At 39.1% G+C, this 17,701-nt stretch overlaps 1 protein-coding gene across 3 annotated transcripts in view; it reads right to left on the reverse strand.

Moving 5' to 3' along the window:
* The window catches only part of ADAMTSL1 (ADAMTS like 1), a 472,971-nt gene that overhangs the window by 279,721 nt on the left and 175,549 nt on the right, over nucleotides 1–17,701 (reverse strand). For all 3 annotated transcript variants that reach the window (XM_081238316.1, XM_081238315.1, XM_081238317.1), the window contains exons 6-7: nucleotides 13,350–13,424; nucleotides 9,854–10,011 (exon numbers count right to left, since the gene is read on the reverse strand). In XM_081238316.1, coding sequence (XP_081094442.1) covers nucleotides 9,854–10,011; nucleotides 13,350–13,424 — 233 coding nt within the window. The remainder of the gene's footprint in view (nucleotides 1–9,853; nucleotides 10,012–13,349; nucleotides 13,425–17,701) is intronic.

Genomic DNA, 17,701 nt, shown 5'->3' on the forward strand with positions numbered 1-17,701 from the left:
ACAATGGCAAAGCAGAGGAACTAATGTGACAGAGGGGTGCCCTCTGGGCTCCTTGCAGCTTGGACAAGGACGTGTGGTAGTAATGATGGCCTCAGGCTGTGTCCAGGACAGCACTGGGAGAGAAGGGGCAATGGCAGTATCACCCATCTTACCATCTAACCAGCAAATGGTCCTGGCATAAACCATCACTATCATCACCTTCTCAGTTCTGTTGCCACAGAACAAGGAATGGCAACGTCTCAACTTGTGATGCTAGCAGGACTGTATACCAAGTCACTTATTCCATTCCCTTACCCTCTTTTATTTCCAACCTCTCTGGTATGACAGGTAAAATTATATGGATTTTTCAATGTGGGTTCAGAAATAGACAGCTTGTTCTAAGAAAATTATAAATGCAATACGCTGCAAAAAATTAAAGGTACTGTCATTGGTTAAGAGAAATAAAGAATTAAAGAATTAAATAGCCCTTCCCACTCAGAGACATACTTGGAGATTCCTGGCAATTCAGTGATTCATATATCTTAATGTGCAAAGTTACCAATGGGAAGCTCGCTAAAATGCAAATTCGTGGGTTCCAGCCCAGAGATCCAGGCAATTCAAATGTAGACAGTCCAAAAATCAAATGTTGAAAAACACCAAGTTACATTATAAAAGCATTTACTTCAAATAAAACATGTGTTTATGGAAATTATAGCTCCTTTGTTTTTTAAAAGGGAGGAATGTGAGGCAATAATTCTTTAATAGTTTAAAAGTACAAGATTGAGGAAACAAACTCAACCTGAAAGAGAAGGAAAAGTATCCAACAGGAAAAATGCCTTGCTTTTACAAAGACAGAATGACGTCATACAACATTTAGACAGTTGGGCGAGGGCAAGGCTCGGGCTATTTATTACACTAAAGGAAGTTCCATGGACAATTCCAACTCCATCACAGCAAGTACAGAAGCAACAGTCAGCAGAGTCATGTGGCCTAAGTCTTTGTTAATGTTTTCAAGCCTTAGCACTGTTCCAACTGTCCTTTATCTAGAAGAAATTGATGGATTTGGGCTTCAGATTTTTTTTTAAAAGATAGCCTTTTTTTTTTTTTTTTTTTGCTACTGAGTTTAAAAACTGGATTAAATACCTAGGGTGCAGAGGGAAATAGGAAAACCGAAGAAACAAGGAACAGGTGCTAAACCCTAGCTCAGTTTTTGGCGTTTGGATAAGAATATGAAATGTTCCTCAGAAAATCTGGAAGTGCTGCAAAGGAGAAAGAAGAGAAAAAAGCTACAGAATATCTCATATTATGCTAGGATTCTGACCCACGGAGCATCCAGGTCTTTCCTAATTAGATTAAACAGTGATACAATTCCCTACTTTAAAGCAACAACAGCTGAAGCAATACAGTGTCTTTCACAAAAGGGGAGCATGGCCTACAGATTAATATTTCTCAGTCCTATGTGTCAGATACAGGATATCTAATTGCTTGCTTAGGGAGGTAGTATTAATCATATTCTTTGGAAAGCTGTTTTTTTTTTTTTTTTTTTTTAAGCTCACAAAAGCCGATAGCTCTTTTGGGATGTGTGATTATCATGCTGGAAAGCTATTAGAAGAGGACTCTCATCTGAACACAAGCTCCATAAAAAATAAAAAGACCAGAAAATTTGTTTAGATCTGGAGAGAGAGATTATTTTGCAAAGGTCCCTTTCGGGATGCTAGAAATTAAACTAAGTCCTAAGAAAGCGTGTGTGTGTTGTGGGGGGTGGGGCGGGAATCAAAATGAGGAGGATATAACATCCAAATACTTGGAGAAACCTTGTTCTAGAATATCTACAGTGCCCGGGCTTACCTTCTGGCATGCTTAAAGAGCCAAAAAATGGCAGGTCCTTTTTTGAGCTCCCTGGGAATTACCAATAAAACCACCACATGCCCAAAGAGAAAGGCATGAATGTCAAGGAGTTTTAGCGTCAAGAGGGAGTGTTAGTAAATACCATGTTGAAGGAAAGAATACAAGCAGCTTAGAAAGAATATTGTCCTCAGTGAGTTCAATGAAATGATGCACAATGACCACAAATGCAGGGACTCTATGCCTAGATTTGAAAAGAGATTGGAAAGAACACGGACATCTTATTTCAAACAGATGAAACCAATTATGGTGTATCCAAATCTCTGATCTCATAATCTTGCTTGGTTCCTTCCGCCCTGAAAGCACTCCTGCTTCTCCCTTCTCAATAGTTGCCTTCTTTTAATAAGAACAGCTACAACTACCACAACAACCAGTACTTACTACATTCCTACCGTGTGCAGGGAACATTTTATTTATATTAAATTGAATCTTAAAACTACTTTGCATTATCGTCCACATTTACATTACAATGAAAAAAATGAGGCTCACAGAGGTTAAGTGACTAGCTCAAGGCAACACAGCAAGGAAACAGCAGAGCAGGGATTTGAATGCAGGTCTGCCTGTCTCTAGAGCTGCCATTCTAGGTACTAAGCAATCCTATCAGTGTTGTGAAGCTATAGACATTTATCTTTAGTGGTATCCTTGTAACTCTTCTCAGTATCTTCTTAATTTTACATTAACATTTCAGAGTAGAAAAAATATTAAAAAAAAAAAAAAAGAAGAGGCTAACTGGATGCCTAACTTTGATGGCCTAAATTGTTGCTTACAGAGATGAACCACCGTGTTCCTTTTTCCTGGTTTTATTAATTCTGGGCTGCTGGGACTCTTTTTATCATTAGGTCTGGAGCTTCATAAACCCTAAATCCTCAGACATCAGGTTTTGGTTCTCAAATGTACATTGAAAGCTTCAGTTTGACACATTAGAATTTTGTTTTAGGGAACTAAACCAGCTGGCATATGTAATTTTGACCTCTTCAAGTTAATAAGGAAAAAGAATGTTCCGAACCAAGTTTTTCTTCCTATAATTATAATGGTTCAGTGTTTCTAACTCAATATAATGACTTCTCACATTGAAAGTAAAAGAGAAGACAAAGCTGGTCACTTTCCATAACAGTTGATCACGCTGTCATGGTAGAGAACTGCAGGGCGTACAAATGTGTGCTTGGATAACTGGTAAGTTTAAAGTCCACGTAAAATCAAAGGAATCAAGGAGAGATTTCAAACTCACAAAAGACATCAAGCACACATAGGCTCTTGCAGATGAAGCACTATGAAATGCCACATTTTCCTTCTCAGTGGGGAAAAGGGTAACTTGTGAGCCTTGGGATGTTCGCCAACTAGGTTCCTTTCTCTTTCGAATGTCGTAGAAACTTTCGCCCCAGAAGGACTGGCAGGGGAGCGGGAAGGCAGGGTTCTCTCACCCGCCTCGCCGGCAGTTAAGTTGCTGCTCTGGCATGAGGAGAGGTGGACAAAAGGGAGCTGTGGGCAGACCTACCACTGTGAGTCACTGAGCTGGGACCCCCAGACCCACAATGGTATTCAACTTGGTCACCTGCTCTTAGGGCAGCCAGGGATGTCATGACTTGGGAAGGCTTGGAAATGGTGGAAATAAATCAGTATGCCTGCTAGGGAGGGAATAAAATGGAAAAGAGGGGAATCTGTTTATTAAATGCCTCAGTCTCCTATATTTTAATTTGGGGCTGTTCTGGTGGCAGATGGTGATATAGCAAATCCTCAAAAAAACTGTAAAAATATTTTAAAATGCTTTTGTGGGCTTTGAAGAATATGCAACAATAATCAGATCTTTCTTATTAGCATTTAGGTGGTTACATATACTTAATATTGATACAGTTGTTATTCTCTTGCCTTTCTCTTCCTTATTCTGTAAACTCCACGAAGGCAAGTATCACTTATCTTGCTTATTGCTCTTTCTTCAGCATCATCTACAATGTTTAGCACATAGTAGGTGTCCAAACAACTGAATAAATGAATGCATGAATGAAAAAAACAAATGAATTATTTACTGACCACGGTCCTTTCAAGCACTTTTGGAATTGCAAACTATTATTTGTGACAAATTCTTGGAAGTGTTATCTTTTTATATACATCTTGCAGTTTTCTTGAAGATGTTAATAATCATTTCTTGTTGACAAAATTGATTATGTTGATAAATTTTATGAAAAGACGCAGTATTGTTACAACACAGCCCTCACCCAAAAGTACATTTCACCCTCCTTTGAAGGTTATCTCTTTAGGCAGGATAGTGTAGCGGAAAGGGCTTATAAAAATGCTAGTTATTATTGGAATAAAACCTAGATTTAAATTTTCTACTGTGTTAACAGTTGGAAATGCTAAGATTAGAGGTTATTCAGTAAAAATAATGAAAAAAAAATTGGTAGCACCCAACTTTACTTTTACACTTCCTATAGAGTTTTCTAGTCCTCCTAAAATGCCAGACCTCAATATTGGGAGATACAGCAGTTCAGCTCATAGTCCCTTGGCTCAGGGTTGCATGAGAGATGTTGGTTATGGATTTACTGCCCAAAGCCCTTGCATACGGCAGTAGATCAGGGATGCTTTTTTGGACATAATGAGTGTAATGTTGGCTAAGGAACAAAGAGGTGGAAGCAATGTGTCAGGACGAAGATGCTAGGCAGGGCAAACTAGAGTCTACTGGATATGTTACAGGGAAGAACAAAATCTGACTACATGTTGGATCTGTTTCTTTTACTTTAACCTTTGCTTCCCGTTGCTTTTGCTCACTAAAAGAATACTGCCTGTACATAATGGCCTGCCTCGGGGAACCCTGCCCCTCTGCCTGAATGTTAAACCAAAGTGCCTTTGTTCAGGGAAACATCCTGACCCTGTCTACCTGTGAATGGCTGCAAGAAAGAAGGAATTAACACATCCCCTCCCCGAGGCTGGCCATTCCAGGAGATATTTGCAAAATGTATGTCCTTTTTACTTTACTTCCCCACCTCTTACCCCTCTCTGTTCTATAAAAGAAACTGGCATCCAGACCCCCATAAGATGGTTCTTCAGAGACACTAGTCTGCCATCTTCTCTGTCTGCCGGCCACCTCGTCTCCTGATTTATTGGCCTGTTGTGTGGCGAACAGAGTGAGCTTAGACTCAGTAAGAGAAGGACTGTCTCAGTGCTGCGATGCAGGAGGGCAGAAAAGAAATGAGCAGAGTGGAGCCAGCGGGGCTAGGACTGGGCAGGGGCCTGCCTCTCTCAGCATCACAGAAAGGTGAGGGGTTGGTTCTCTGACTGTGTATCTTAACCCTATAGCTGTTGCACTGGTAGAACAATGTGGGAAGCCCAACAAGAAATGCAGTGTATTGTAATCAGCTCAGTTCTAAACTCTTGGAATCGATTAGCATAAAGGGGCATATATATTGAGGGAATGAAATCACTATTTATTACATGCTTCTTTTTTTCCTATAGTTAATTTAGACTTTTCCACTCTAGAATGTCTGGCTTACAACAATGATTTTCCCTTTGTATGAACAGAGGTTGACCAGTATGGGGTCCATCTAGAGACAGGCTGGGTGGCACAGTGGAATCAACTGGGAATTAAACATTTGCCAAAGCTCAGCCTCCACCAGAGAAAAGAATCGATGATTTCAATCCTACCTGAGATTCACAGGATGCCCAAGTCTCACAAAGTGTGTCTTCATCACATTAGCTTGTAGCAAGTATCTATAGCTTTTACTATCCATTTTAATTTGGCACTTAATGATATGCACCACTATTTCAAAATTTCCTACTCAGTGTTTTATCTGTCAAATGGCATTATGAGCTAGGAGAGGGCAGATACCATATTTCGAAATCAATCTGCCCCTCGCATGAAAGCATCTCCTGAAAGAAGAATATACATGGAAGTTCTATAAACTTACTTGATGAAGTGAACTCTCATAACTTTGCATGTGTGATTTCTGTCCAGGGACCCCTCCTATTGTGTCCCCTTTAATAAAAACAATTCTGGGGGGTGCTGAATTATGTACAGGGTAATGCTCAAGGCTGTCCAGAAAGAAATATGAAGGCATCATCTCTGCCTAATGCCCTAACTTTGCGAATAGAAACCACCAGCTTTCTATTCCTTAGAGTACTTAGGCAAAAATTGGGATAATGCCTATCTTCCTAACCAAATTCCCCAACTATGGAAGTGTAATGCATTTAGAAAATTATCCTCTGTAGGAAATTACTGTTCTCTGATTGTCAGTGCATGAATTGTGAATCAGTGTTCTTAGCTCTGAATACGTTGATGGTTTACTATTATGCTGTGTATTTCTGCTCCTTAGGGTGGCTTAGGTACTCATCAATCACTTTTCTCTCCAGCTAGTATGGCTTTCTTAAATTTTAAAAATGGGCACAAACTGAGTATGTATAATATACCTTAGCTGCTTTCACAAGTAGAGCTAAGTTCAATGTTCTAATAAAGACTGGACTATGACCAAAAAAAACCCTCTTCTAATCTGGGAAGGTCCTTATCTTTCACTGAGTGTGTAGCTTCAGAAAAGATGCATATGGCTTGGTAAGGAAAGAAGAGTACGCTAAGCCAGACAATCATCTAGCCAATAGCTAATCACCCCTAACAATTAATGTGATTATAGGTGTCACAGCCAGGCTATGCCCACCTCTATGTGTCTTATGGCTATACCTGCCAAACTGTTCCTGGGTGTACCACTTGTAAATCAATCAGCCTCTGACTGTCTTCAGAGAAGCAGTTTTCTGCCACTGTGTAGACAGAGTATCATGATAAGTCTGACTGGAAGTTAAAGCATTTGAAAAAGATGGAAAGGAAGTCACTTGGTTCTCTTTGCTTTTATACACACTATCTCATTCAATTCCTTACAAAGGCTCTATGGGGGGAGATTTTATTACCATTTTTCAAATGAGTAAATAGGCTCAAGGAGGTAAAACAACATACTCAAGGTCACACTCCCAGTAAGCAGGAGAATATACAAAATTCTAGAGTGCTTATCCTTTTTACTCTTCTACACTAGCATTGCCAAAAATGTATAGCCAGTGTATGAAGTACAAATTTTTGGAAGACATGCTCCCCTAGGAGGTAAGATGAGCGTTTAGTCCATTTTTAAAGGCGGCCAGAAAAAGAGATTCCAAAAATAATTTTGGAACCAATAGTAATATATAAGAATTCTCACTGTGAGAAAATCTTCCTTACGTGCAAAAAAGTCTTTTCCTTTTAAATAAACAAAAATGGTACTTTGGCAATAAACTTCCAAGGAGATGTTGATAAATGACCATTTTGATTCCTATGTATTTCATTTAGAAAGGAAGTTGTTACTTAAATTAATGTACAATGCAAAAGAGATTATACTTTGAATGACACTGAAAACTGAATTACAAACTATGTGTATAACTTCTAAGCACCTAAATCATGAAAGACGGCAAACAAGCAAATGGTAATCTTTCATTTTCAGCTATTTCCTGGGGAAAATTAAGGGAGAAAATGTTGCTTTATCATAAATCACTGGCAAAAAAGGTAATTTTCTTCTTTTTCCCTGTATCTCCTTACATTATCTGGCTCATTTTCAAGTTTGAGTAAAAGTATTTAAAAATTATATAATCTATTTTAGAATAACTTTACATTTATTTGATCCCGATATTTTCTAATGAAACCTTAATCTCCTCTCATCTGCAACCTGAAGCTAGGTCACCAAAGAGGATATAATGCAAAAGACAGTAAAATGATAGCTCAGCCTGTTTCTGAAAGAAGACATTTACAGGTGCTAAGAATCTAGGAAAGCATCAAAAAGTTCCTCAAAGTTCATTTTTCCTTTAATATGTATATTTATACATAGAAGAAAAAATACCCTCTTAGAAGCAACACAGAATACTAAAAAGAGTTTTGAGCCAGAAGTAGAGACATGATCTTTGGTCCTGGCTTGTCACTGGTGTGAGCTAGGGCACATCACTCAACTTCCCTCAGATTCAGTGTCCTTTCAGGAAGGATAAAGATGTCATATCTGTCCCACTTCAGCAACTGCCATGTGGTAAAAGTCCCTTATTCATCCAGCACTTGTCAGGTTTTTATGGAGATATGAAGACAGATATGATTCTGCCCCTGCCGTTGAGGAACACGGAGAGGGGAGATGTGACAGAAACTGGAATTTGAGGTCAAGTCACAGCATGCTTCTGGAAGGAGAAAGTCCTGAAGTACAAGTAGGAGTTAGTGAAGAAAATGGGGGAAGAAAAGATAAGAGCATCGCAGACAGAGGACACAGCATTACGCAAAGGTAATGCACTATGAGAGCGCAAGATGTTGGGGGGCTTGCCAGTCATTCAGTTGATTGAAACAGGAGAGGAAAAGGCAAAGCTGAGGTTGGAAAGGTAGACAGAATCCAGATTATTGAGAGTAACAGATGCTGGGCTATGGATTTGCATTTTAATCCCAAAGCAATGAGTGGAGGTGAGGGGCAACACAGGAGCATGAATAGGGGAAACTCACTCTGGTTTTTGGAAAACTCACTCTGAAGGTAACATGGACAATGGGTCTGAGGCTGGGAAGCTAATTCAGAGCCCATCACATTAGTTCAGGTGAGAAATTCAAAGACCTAAACTAAGACAGTGGTGGTAAGGATGGAGAAGAAAGAAGAGTCTTCAGAGATGGTATGGAGGTAGAGCTGACAAAGTTTAATGTCTAGCTAGGGGTGTATAGGAGAAGGGAATTGGTGTGAATCAGAGGTTTCTGACTTGGCTGGGTAAATAGTGTATTGTTCCACAAGATAAGAATTAAAGAAGATAAAGTAGGTTTCTGGGGCTAGACAAGTCCAATTTTGGACACCTTGAGCTCACTGTACCTGTGGGTGATGTGCAGAAGGCAGCTGGACATATGAAATGCATTTGACAATTCTGTGAACTGTTCAAATGTGGACGATATTACTTGAAATCAATTCTATATTTTCAGTATGTGTATTAACTCTAGCAAAGTTACCAGGGAAATTAATAAAAGTGGTTTATTCTAAGGGCTTCAAGAAATTGAGGCATCTCTCATTCTTTTACTCTATTTGTTTGTTCAACTGAAATTATTTAACTACCTACCACATCACTTCTATTGGGAACTATCTCTGGTGGTTTGTGGCTTCTTGTTCACGGTCATGTAACTGGCATCTGGACTGGATTAAAGGGGCTACCATGCAGATGGAGACAGAGGACAGACTCTGGAACCCTTCTTCCATGCAGCCTCACTGCCTATCACATTTCCAACATGCATCCTTACTTCCAGCTGCCATGGGGTCATCAAGCCTTAGCTTAAATCAAATGTCCTCTGGCTCCAGATCCCATGATGAGAAATTTATGGAGTCCTGGACACATTACAAGTTCTACAGCTTTACAGCTGAAATCCTTCAGGTCCTTCTGACCTACTGAAGGCAAAAATACGCTTTATTTTTACTGGGATTCCCAAACAGTCTTCTAGTGTGTACATTTTCCCAACAGAACATGTATGTTGCTTCCAGCAATGTGTTTTATATTACCTTGAAGAGTAGGGAAGCTCTGACAGAAGGAAACAACTTGGTATTGCTGCCAGTACAAGAGGGAAAAAAACCTTGCAACTGGAAGCATGATCAAGCCTATGGATCATTAATTAGTCTTTCTCTTTGACAGCAGATACCTTATGTGAGTCAATGACTGTATCCTAAGTTCTTTTAAAAAACAGTTTACATCCCTCAACTAATGATATGTTGGCTTTTTGAGTGAGGTCTTTTTATTAACTTATACACAGACAAATATATATATATATATTTTTTTTTTCCTAGAACCTTAAAATTTTTGCATGTTCTTATAAAGTCTAGGATGTAGCTCAACACCCTTGAATTAAACATTTCCTGGATAACAAGCTTTCCAAATCTATGTCAAAACCTAAAGTCCCTCTCTCTTCAGGGGATTATAAGTAACACCAGTTCAGAGGTAGCTCGAAAACAAGGTACCTAAATGTGCTTACCTTGACAATGAAATCTGCTGTAAGTGGTCCAGCCATTCTCAGTATCTCTTTGTCTGGAAATTTTTGGAAGTCCACACTAGAATTGTCCACAAGAAAGATGCCTGTAGAGCTGAGACTGTTTTCACCTTTAGCCCCCTGGAGGGTTTTGGTTTCCAGATCTACATAATCAAACACATGAAGAAGAGAGAAAGATGTTCCCAGGGCTACCACAGACCACATGCAAGCACATCTCATGCAAAAGAACTATGTCAGGGAGAAGTATTATTCTTTATATGGCTGACATAATTGAAATGTGATAAAAACAAAATACATGGGTACCTCTGGATCACAGAGGAATTTATGCAGCAAATGAAGTTATTTTAAAACTCATTAGCCAAGCATTCAGGGCTCCCTGTCAAGAAATCTTTGATTCCCTGGATGACTTCCTTTGGGTACCTTACTTTACCACAATCCTATTCTTTTGACTAAACCATCTCCCATACATATCTTATTGATTTCAGGCTTTATGGCCCTCCGTCTAGAATACCCTGAAGTTTCCCTTTTGCTCTATGAGGCCCAGGGTGCCTCTCTGAGTTCCTTCAGCACTCATTGTGAGACTTGATAATCATGTATTACTTTGTATTTATTTATACTTTCTGGTTACTTACTGAATTGTGTTATTGCTCAAAATAAAGAAACTATAGTGACTTAAGGACAGGGAACTATCCTCTTTACTTCTCTTGCTTTTTAAAATCCTTTTTATTACTTCATTCAGTCTTATATACATATATGATATTTCACAAGAACTCAAGACAGAGAGAGGAACTTGATTCCTGGAGCATTCCGATCTGAATTTGCCCAATGACAAAGCCTAGGAAGCATCTTTTGTTTTACGAAATCAGAACATGCTGAGGATGAGGGTAATTATGATATATATATTTCAAAGTAGGTTAAGTTCTCATGTGATTTGAGTATTTTAGAATAATTGCCTCCTGAGTGATGAAAGACGGATAGACTAAGTCTAACGATGGTTTGAAAAACTTGCACAAGGACCCTTGGTTTTGGCAGGGGTTCTTTAGCAGAAAGATGGGGTGCCTGGGTAGGGATCTGGGTCTCCTACCCACATTCAATCAGAATGACTCCCCTCTTATGTGTTTTACAGATTGAGGTTTTGGGGTTAAGGACAATTTTAAGGTCTCTGGAGGCACTAAGGTACCTAATGTATTTGCACTAAATTATTCTAGATGTTGTCTACTTCAAGTTCTCTACTAGAAGGAATACCAACAGGTAGAAAATGCTGGTGTCCAATTAAATGCCCATGCCCCTCAGATGAAGTCGTGTAGCCTTTCTCTGGGAGTAGGTCTGGCTTTCCTCCCCTGTCCCAGGGCTGAGAGGACCTCACAGAATAAAAGGCACATCGAGAGAACGCTGGAGTGGGAGAACCACAGTGGTTGTCATCAGAGGAAAGCAGCAGCATCTCTGTATCTCCTTCCTCTAGCCTTCATTCCTCGAGCTGCCTTCCATGTATTTGCACTCATTTGTGGAAGTATCTCCAGGACATAAATTAACTTAGTTTTGGAAAACTCTTGGAGGTCTAAGCCTGAGCATCTGATTCAATTTTATCACCAGGCCTCCCAGAAGTACCTCCCAGGTACTTCTGATTAAAGATGAGCTGGACCTGGACAGATGGTCTACTCTTCTCGTTTGGCCCTCCTTAACTCTTGCTGAGGTTGGTCCCATACTGGGCCAGCTTCTGGGAGTGAAGGGTAAAAGGGTTGCCAGAGAAACAAGGCATCATTTATTTACACATTCATTTTGCTGGGTTATATTCCAAATACAAAAACAAAATAGAAAAAAAAAAAGAAACTTCCTTGGCTATACAAATGTTACCAACAGTATGCCTTTTGAAGGAAAAAGCAGATTCCACTTTGCTTTTAATCATTTATGACTATCATCTGACACTTTACCTATCAAATCCTTAGAGCAATTACACCAAACAAGGCCAATTCTTCAGCTTCTCAGTGATCACCTAATTAGGAAGTCCGGGAGGCTAGACTAATTCATTTATAAAAATGAATTTTCCTCTTACACCTCTTCCCTTGGGTTCTTTCTTTTGCAATGAGGAGTAAGTCACCCACTTGGTGATGCATTAGTCTGGATGTTTTATTTTAGCCTCTCACTGCGCAGAAAAATACTGTTTCTGACTGAGGTTGTTACACCAGCAGTTAATTCTGTCTAATTCTTAAGAGGAAAAACAAATCATTTGAATGGTAACAGTGTACACACATATATCATCCTTTGACACATGAACAATATATTTTTTGGGGATGTTCAGGGTTAGAAAAGCACTTGGATCCATATAAGGTGATTTCTCAGCATCTTTTGACCTTGCCTGAACTGTACTTTACTTATTCCTTTATGTCACATGAACTCTCAAAGCCCACCTTTCCCATGAAATGTACTTATTTCTATTTTTAGAAAGGCTTCTGTAGGCTATCTGAACTTTCACAGGCTCCAACTTGTCTCCCTCCAGTTTGTCTTTTTGGAATGATTTCATTTATAATCCAATTGCCAAAAGATAATGCGTCCCACCTAAATTGGCTTCTTAGGCATGTGTGTGGGAGGGAAGAGAGAGCAGAAGATGATAGATGGCTTTGAAGGAACCTAGGAAAAATCATAGCGGAGGAGATCAGAAATGCTCAAGGGACCAACTGAAGTGAAGTCTTTCAGTGAAAGTGAATTTTGCAGAAAAAGCTAACATATCCTCTCCTGGTTTATAGTCTATAATTTTCTGCTTGTAATTTACAGGTCTACATCTAAACAGCACTACATGGTAATAAAAAAAAGATGTGGCTATGTACTGCTAGCTTGCCATGACTGAAGATCAATTCTTGCACAAACTCTGGTGGGACCATGCTACCATTTGATCTTTGGGGTTACGGTTACCCTTCAATCTTGAATTCCAAAAGCTATCTTCAAGACATTAGAGTCTTGCATTATCTTTACTACATGGGATGCTTAACTAGACCACATGGTTCTCTTCAAATGCCACAGGGTTAAGGCTGTTTGGAGTTTCTGTGTTCCCCTGAATTGATAAAGTAATGGAGCCTAAGAGTAGGGATTAAAAGAGAAAGAATGAAGGAGAGGGAAGGAAGGTTGAAAAGAAGAAGAAAAATGAAAGAGGTGAGGCAAGGAAAAGATTGAGAATGACTGGAGAGGAAGAAGAGAGAGAATGAGAAATAATATTCACAAAATCATAAACATGTGCTTAACTCATGAACACCCTATTGGAAACATCAATTTTGTATCTTTCAGGATGACTGGCTGGAGGTAATTACCACATACGTCTCTGCTGTCTCCTAGGCAACCAAAAGATAAACAGAAGCATTCAAAATACCATATTATGATAGAGGATTAAGATTTGTATTTCTAAATCTTAATCTTTTCTGGGAACAAAAAATAAATAATAACGACTAAAATTACCAATACCCAAAGGACAACAAGTGAGTTTACTTACACAAGTGGTCAGGTCCTTTTAAGACAAGGCGAATATGTCTGCTTCCATAGGGAATAGCAACCACTGTGTCGTCCACTAGAGAGAAATGAAGCAGAGTCTTAAAGCACATAATTTTATACAAAATTACTGATTGTCGCCTATATAAATGCACCAATTTACATACAACCCCAAACGATAATCTTTTAAAAAAGTGTTTACAATGTGAACACCAATATGCGGGAATCAAAATTTCCACTTTCTTCAAAATAAAATATGCTGAAAAAGCCAGTCACTGGATAACTCATGGGGGATCTGGCCTTTGAAAAAATACATGAATTTTGATACATTAAAAATGAATTTGGGCTTCCCTGGTGGCACAGTGGTTGGGAGTCCGCCTGCTGATGCAGGGGGCATGGGTTCGTGCCCCAGTCCGGGAAAATCCCACATGCCACGGAGCGGCTGGGCCCGTGAGCCATGGCCACTGAGTCTGCGTGTCCGGAGTCTGCGCAACGGGAGAGGCCACAACAGTGAGAGGCCTGCGTACCGCAAAAAAAAAAAAAAAGAATTTGGAAGCGTTCATTTCTGATTTTAAAACCCGGTCTTATATCCTCAGATTTCTCTAGACTGGAGCAACTGTGTAGAATTACAAAAAGAAAATAACTTTTAATGCTCAAAGAAGGACTTTATTGTAAAAAAATCCGGATTTCTCTCTAGCAAAGTAACTGTCTTGGATGAGTAGGACAGTTAAGAATAGAAGACAACCTTTGGCCCTGCCAAGACCGCGCCCTGCCCAATTTCAGATACTCAGACTCCAACTTTACTTTCACCTCTGTTGGTGGACCCAAAAGATAGGCATGTCTAAAATATCTTGAGGAGGACTTTCAACATGGTGGAGGAGTAAGATGTATAGAGATCACCTTCCTCCCCACAAATACATCAAAAATACATCTACATGTGGAAAAACTCCTACAGAACACCTACTGAATGTGAGCAGAAGACCTCAGACTTCCCAAAAGGGTCTTGGTGCTCTGACCAGGTGTCAGCTCTGAGCCTCTGAGGTGGGAGAGCTGAGGTCAGGACATTGGATGACCAGAGACCTCCCAGCCCCATGTAATATCCCTCAGTGAGAGCTCTCCCAGAGATCTCTGTCTCAATGCTAAGACGCAGCTCCACTCAATGACCAGCAAGCTCCAGTGCTGGACACCCCATGCCAAACAACTAGCAAGACAGGAACACAACCACACCCATTAGCAGAGAGGCTGCCTAAAATCATAATAACTTCACAGACACCCAAAACACACCACCGAACACGGTCCTGCCCACCAGAAAGACAAGACCCAGCCTCATTTACCAGAACACAGGAACCAGTGCCCTCCACCAGGAAGCCTACACAACCCACTGAACCAACCTTACCTACTGGGGGCAGACACCCCAAACAATGGAAATTATGAACCTGCAGCCTGCAAAAAGGAGACCACAAATAGTAACAGTAAGTTGAGCAAAATAAGAAGACAGAGAAATATGCAGCAGATGAAGGAGCAAAGTAAAACCCACCAGAGCAAACAAATGAAAAGGAAATAGGCAGTCTACCTGAAAGAGAATTCAGAGTAATGATAGTAAAGATGATTCAAAATCTTGGAAAGAGAATGGAGAAAATACAAGAAATGTTTAACAAGGACCTAGAAGAAATAAAGAGCAAACAAACAATGATGAACAACAAAATAAATGAAATTAAAAATTCTCTAGAAGGAATCAAGAGCAGAATAACTAAGGCAGGAGAACGAATAAGTGACCTGGAAGATAAAGAGTGGAAATAACAACCACAGAGCAGAATAAAGAAAAAACAATGAAAAGACTTGAGGGTAGTCTCAGAGACCTCTGGGACAACATTAAACGTACCAACATTCGAATTATAGGGGTTCTAGAGAAGAAGTGAAAAAGAAAGCGTCTGAGAAAATATTTGAAGAGATTATAGTTGAAAACTTCCAAACGGGAAAGGAAATAGCCAATCAAGTCCAGGAAGCACAGAGAGGCCCATACATGATAAATCCAAGGAGAAACATGCCAAGACACATATTAATCAAACTATCAAAAATTAAATACAAAGAAAAATTATTAAAAGCAGCAAGGGAAAAGCAACAAATAACATACAAGGGAATCTTAAGGGGATTCAGCTTAACAGTTGATCTTTCAGCAGAAACTCTGCAAGCCAGAAGGGAGTGGCAGGACGTATTTAAAGTGATGAAAGGGAAAATCCTACAACCAAGATTACTCTACCCAGCAAAGATCTCATTCAGATTTGACAGAGAAATTAAAACCTTTACAGACAAGAAAAAGCTAAGAGAATTCAGCACCACCAAACCAGCTTTACAAGAAATGCTAAATGAACTTCTCTAGGCAGGAAACACAGGAGTGGGGAAAGACCTACAATAACAAACCCAAACAATTGGGAAAATGGTAATAGGAACATATTGATAATTACCTTAAATGTAAATGGATTAAATGCTCCAACCAAAAGACACAGACTGGCTGAATAGATATAAAAACAAGACCCGTATATATGCTGTCTACAAGAGACCCACTGCAGACCCAGGGACACATGCAGACTGAAAGTCAGGGGATGGAAAAAGATATTCCATGCAAATGGAAAATGAAAGAAAGCTGAAGCAGCAATTCCCATATCAAACAAAATAGACTTTAAAATAAAGACTATTACAAGAGACAAAGAACGGCATGACATAATGATCAAGGGATCAACCCAAGAAGAAGATATAACAATTGTAAATATTTATACACTCAACATAGGAGCACCTCAATGCATAAGGCAAATGCTAACAGCCATAAAAGGGGAAATTGACAGTAACACAATCATAGTGGTATTCTTGAACACCCCACTTTCACCAATGGACAGATCATCAATGAAAAAAAATAAGGAAACACAAGCTTTAAATGATACATTAAACAAGATGGACTTAATTGATGTTTATAGGACATTCCATCCAAAAACAGCAGAATACACTATCTTCTCAAGTGCTCATGGAACATTCTCCAGCATAGATCATATCTTGGGTCACAAATCAAGCCTCAGTAAATTTAAGAAAATTGAAATCGCATCAAGTATCTTTTCTGACCACAATGCTATGAGACTAGATATCAATTACAGGAAAAAAATCTCTAAAAAATACAAACACATGGAGGCTAAACAATATGAAACTAAATAACCAAGAGATCACTGAAGAAATCAAAGTGGAAATCAAAACATACCTAGAAACAAATGACAATGAAAACACGATGACGAAAAACCTAAGGGAGGCAGCAAAAGCAGTTCTAAGAGGGAAGTTTATAGCTATACAAGCCTACCTCAAGAAACAAGAAACAAGAAAAATCTGAAATAAACAACCTAACCTTACACCTAAAGCAATTAGAGAAAGAGCAACAAAAAAACACCCCAAAGTCAGCAAAAGGAAAGAAAACATAAAAATCAGATCAGAAGTAAATGAAAAAGAAACGAAGGAAATCATAGCAAAGACCAATAAAACTAAAAGCTGGTTCTTTGAGAAGATAAACAAAATTGATAAACCATTAGCCAGACCCATCAGGAAAAAAAGAGAGAAAACTCAAATCCATAGAATTAGAAATGCAAAAGGAGAAGTAACAACTGACACTGCAGAAATATAAAGGATCATGAGACATTACTACAAGCAACTCTATGCCAATAAAATGGACAACCTGGAAGAAATGGACAAATTCTTAGAAAAGCACAACCTTCTGAGACTGAACCAGGAAGAAATAGGAAATATAAACAGACTAATCACAAGCGCTAAAATTGAAACTGTGATTAAAAATCTTCCAGCAAACAAAAGCCCAGTACCAGAGAGTTTCACAGGCAAATTCTATCAAACATTTAGAGAAGAGCTAACACCTATCCTTCTCAAACTCTTCCAAAATATAGCAGAGGGAGGAACACTCTCAAACTCATTTTACGAGGCCACCATTACCCTAATACCAAAACCAGACAAAGATGTCACAAAAAAAGAAAACTACAACAAATATCACTGATGAACATAGATGCAAAAATCCTCAACAAAATACTAGCAAACAGAATCCAACAGCACATTAAAAGGATCATACACCATGATCAAGTGGGGTTTATCCCAGGAATGCAAGGATTCTTCATCATATGCAAATCAATCAATGTGACACACCATATTAACAAACTGAAGGAGAAAAACCACATGATCATCTCAATAGATGCAGAAAAAGCTTTTGACAAAATTCAACACCCACTTATGATAAAAACCCTCCAGAAAGCAGGCATAGAGGGAACTTACCTGAATATGATAAAGGCCATATATGACAAACCCACAGCCAAC

The sequence above is a fragment of the Mesoplodon bidens genome, assembly GCF_964165515.1.
Source record: "Mesoplodon bidens genome assembly, chromosome: 6".
In the NCBI taxonomy this organism is placed as follows: domain Eukaryota; kingdom Metazoa; phylum Chordata; class Mammalia; order Artiodactyla; family Ziphiidae; genus Mesoplodon; species Mesoplodon bidens.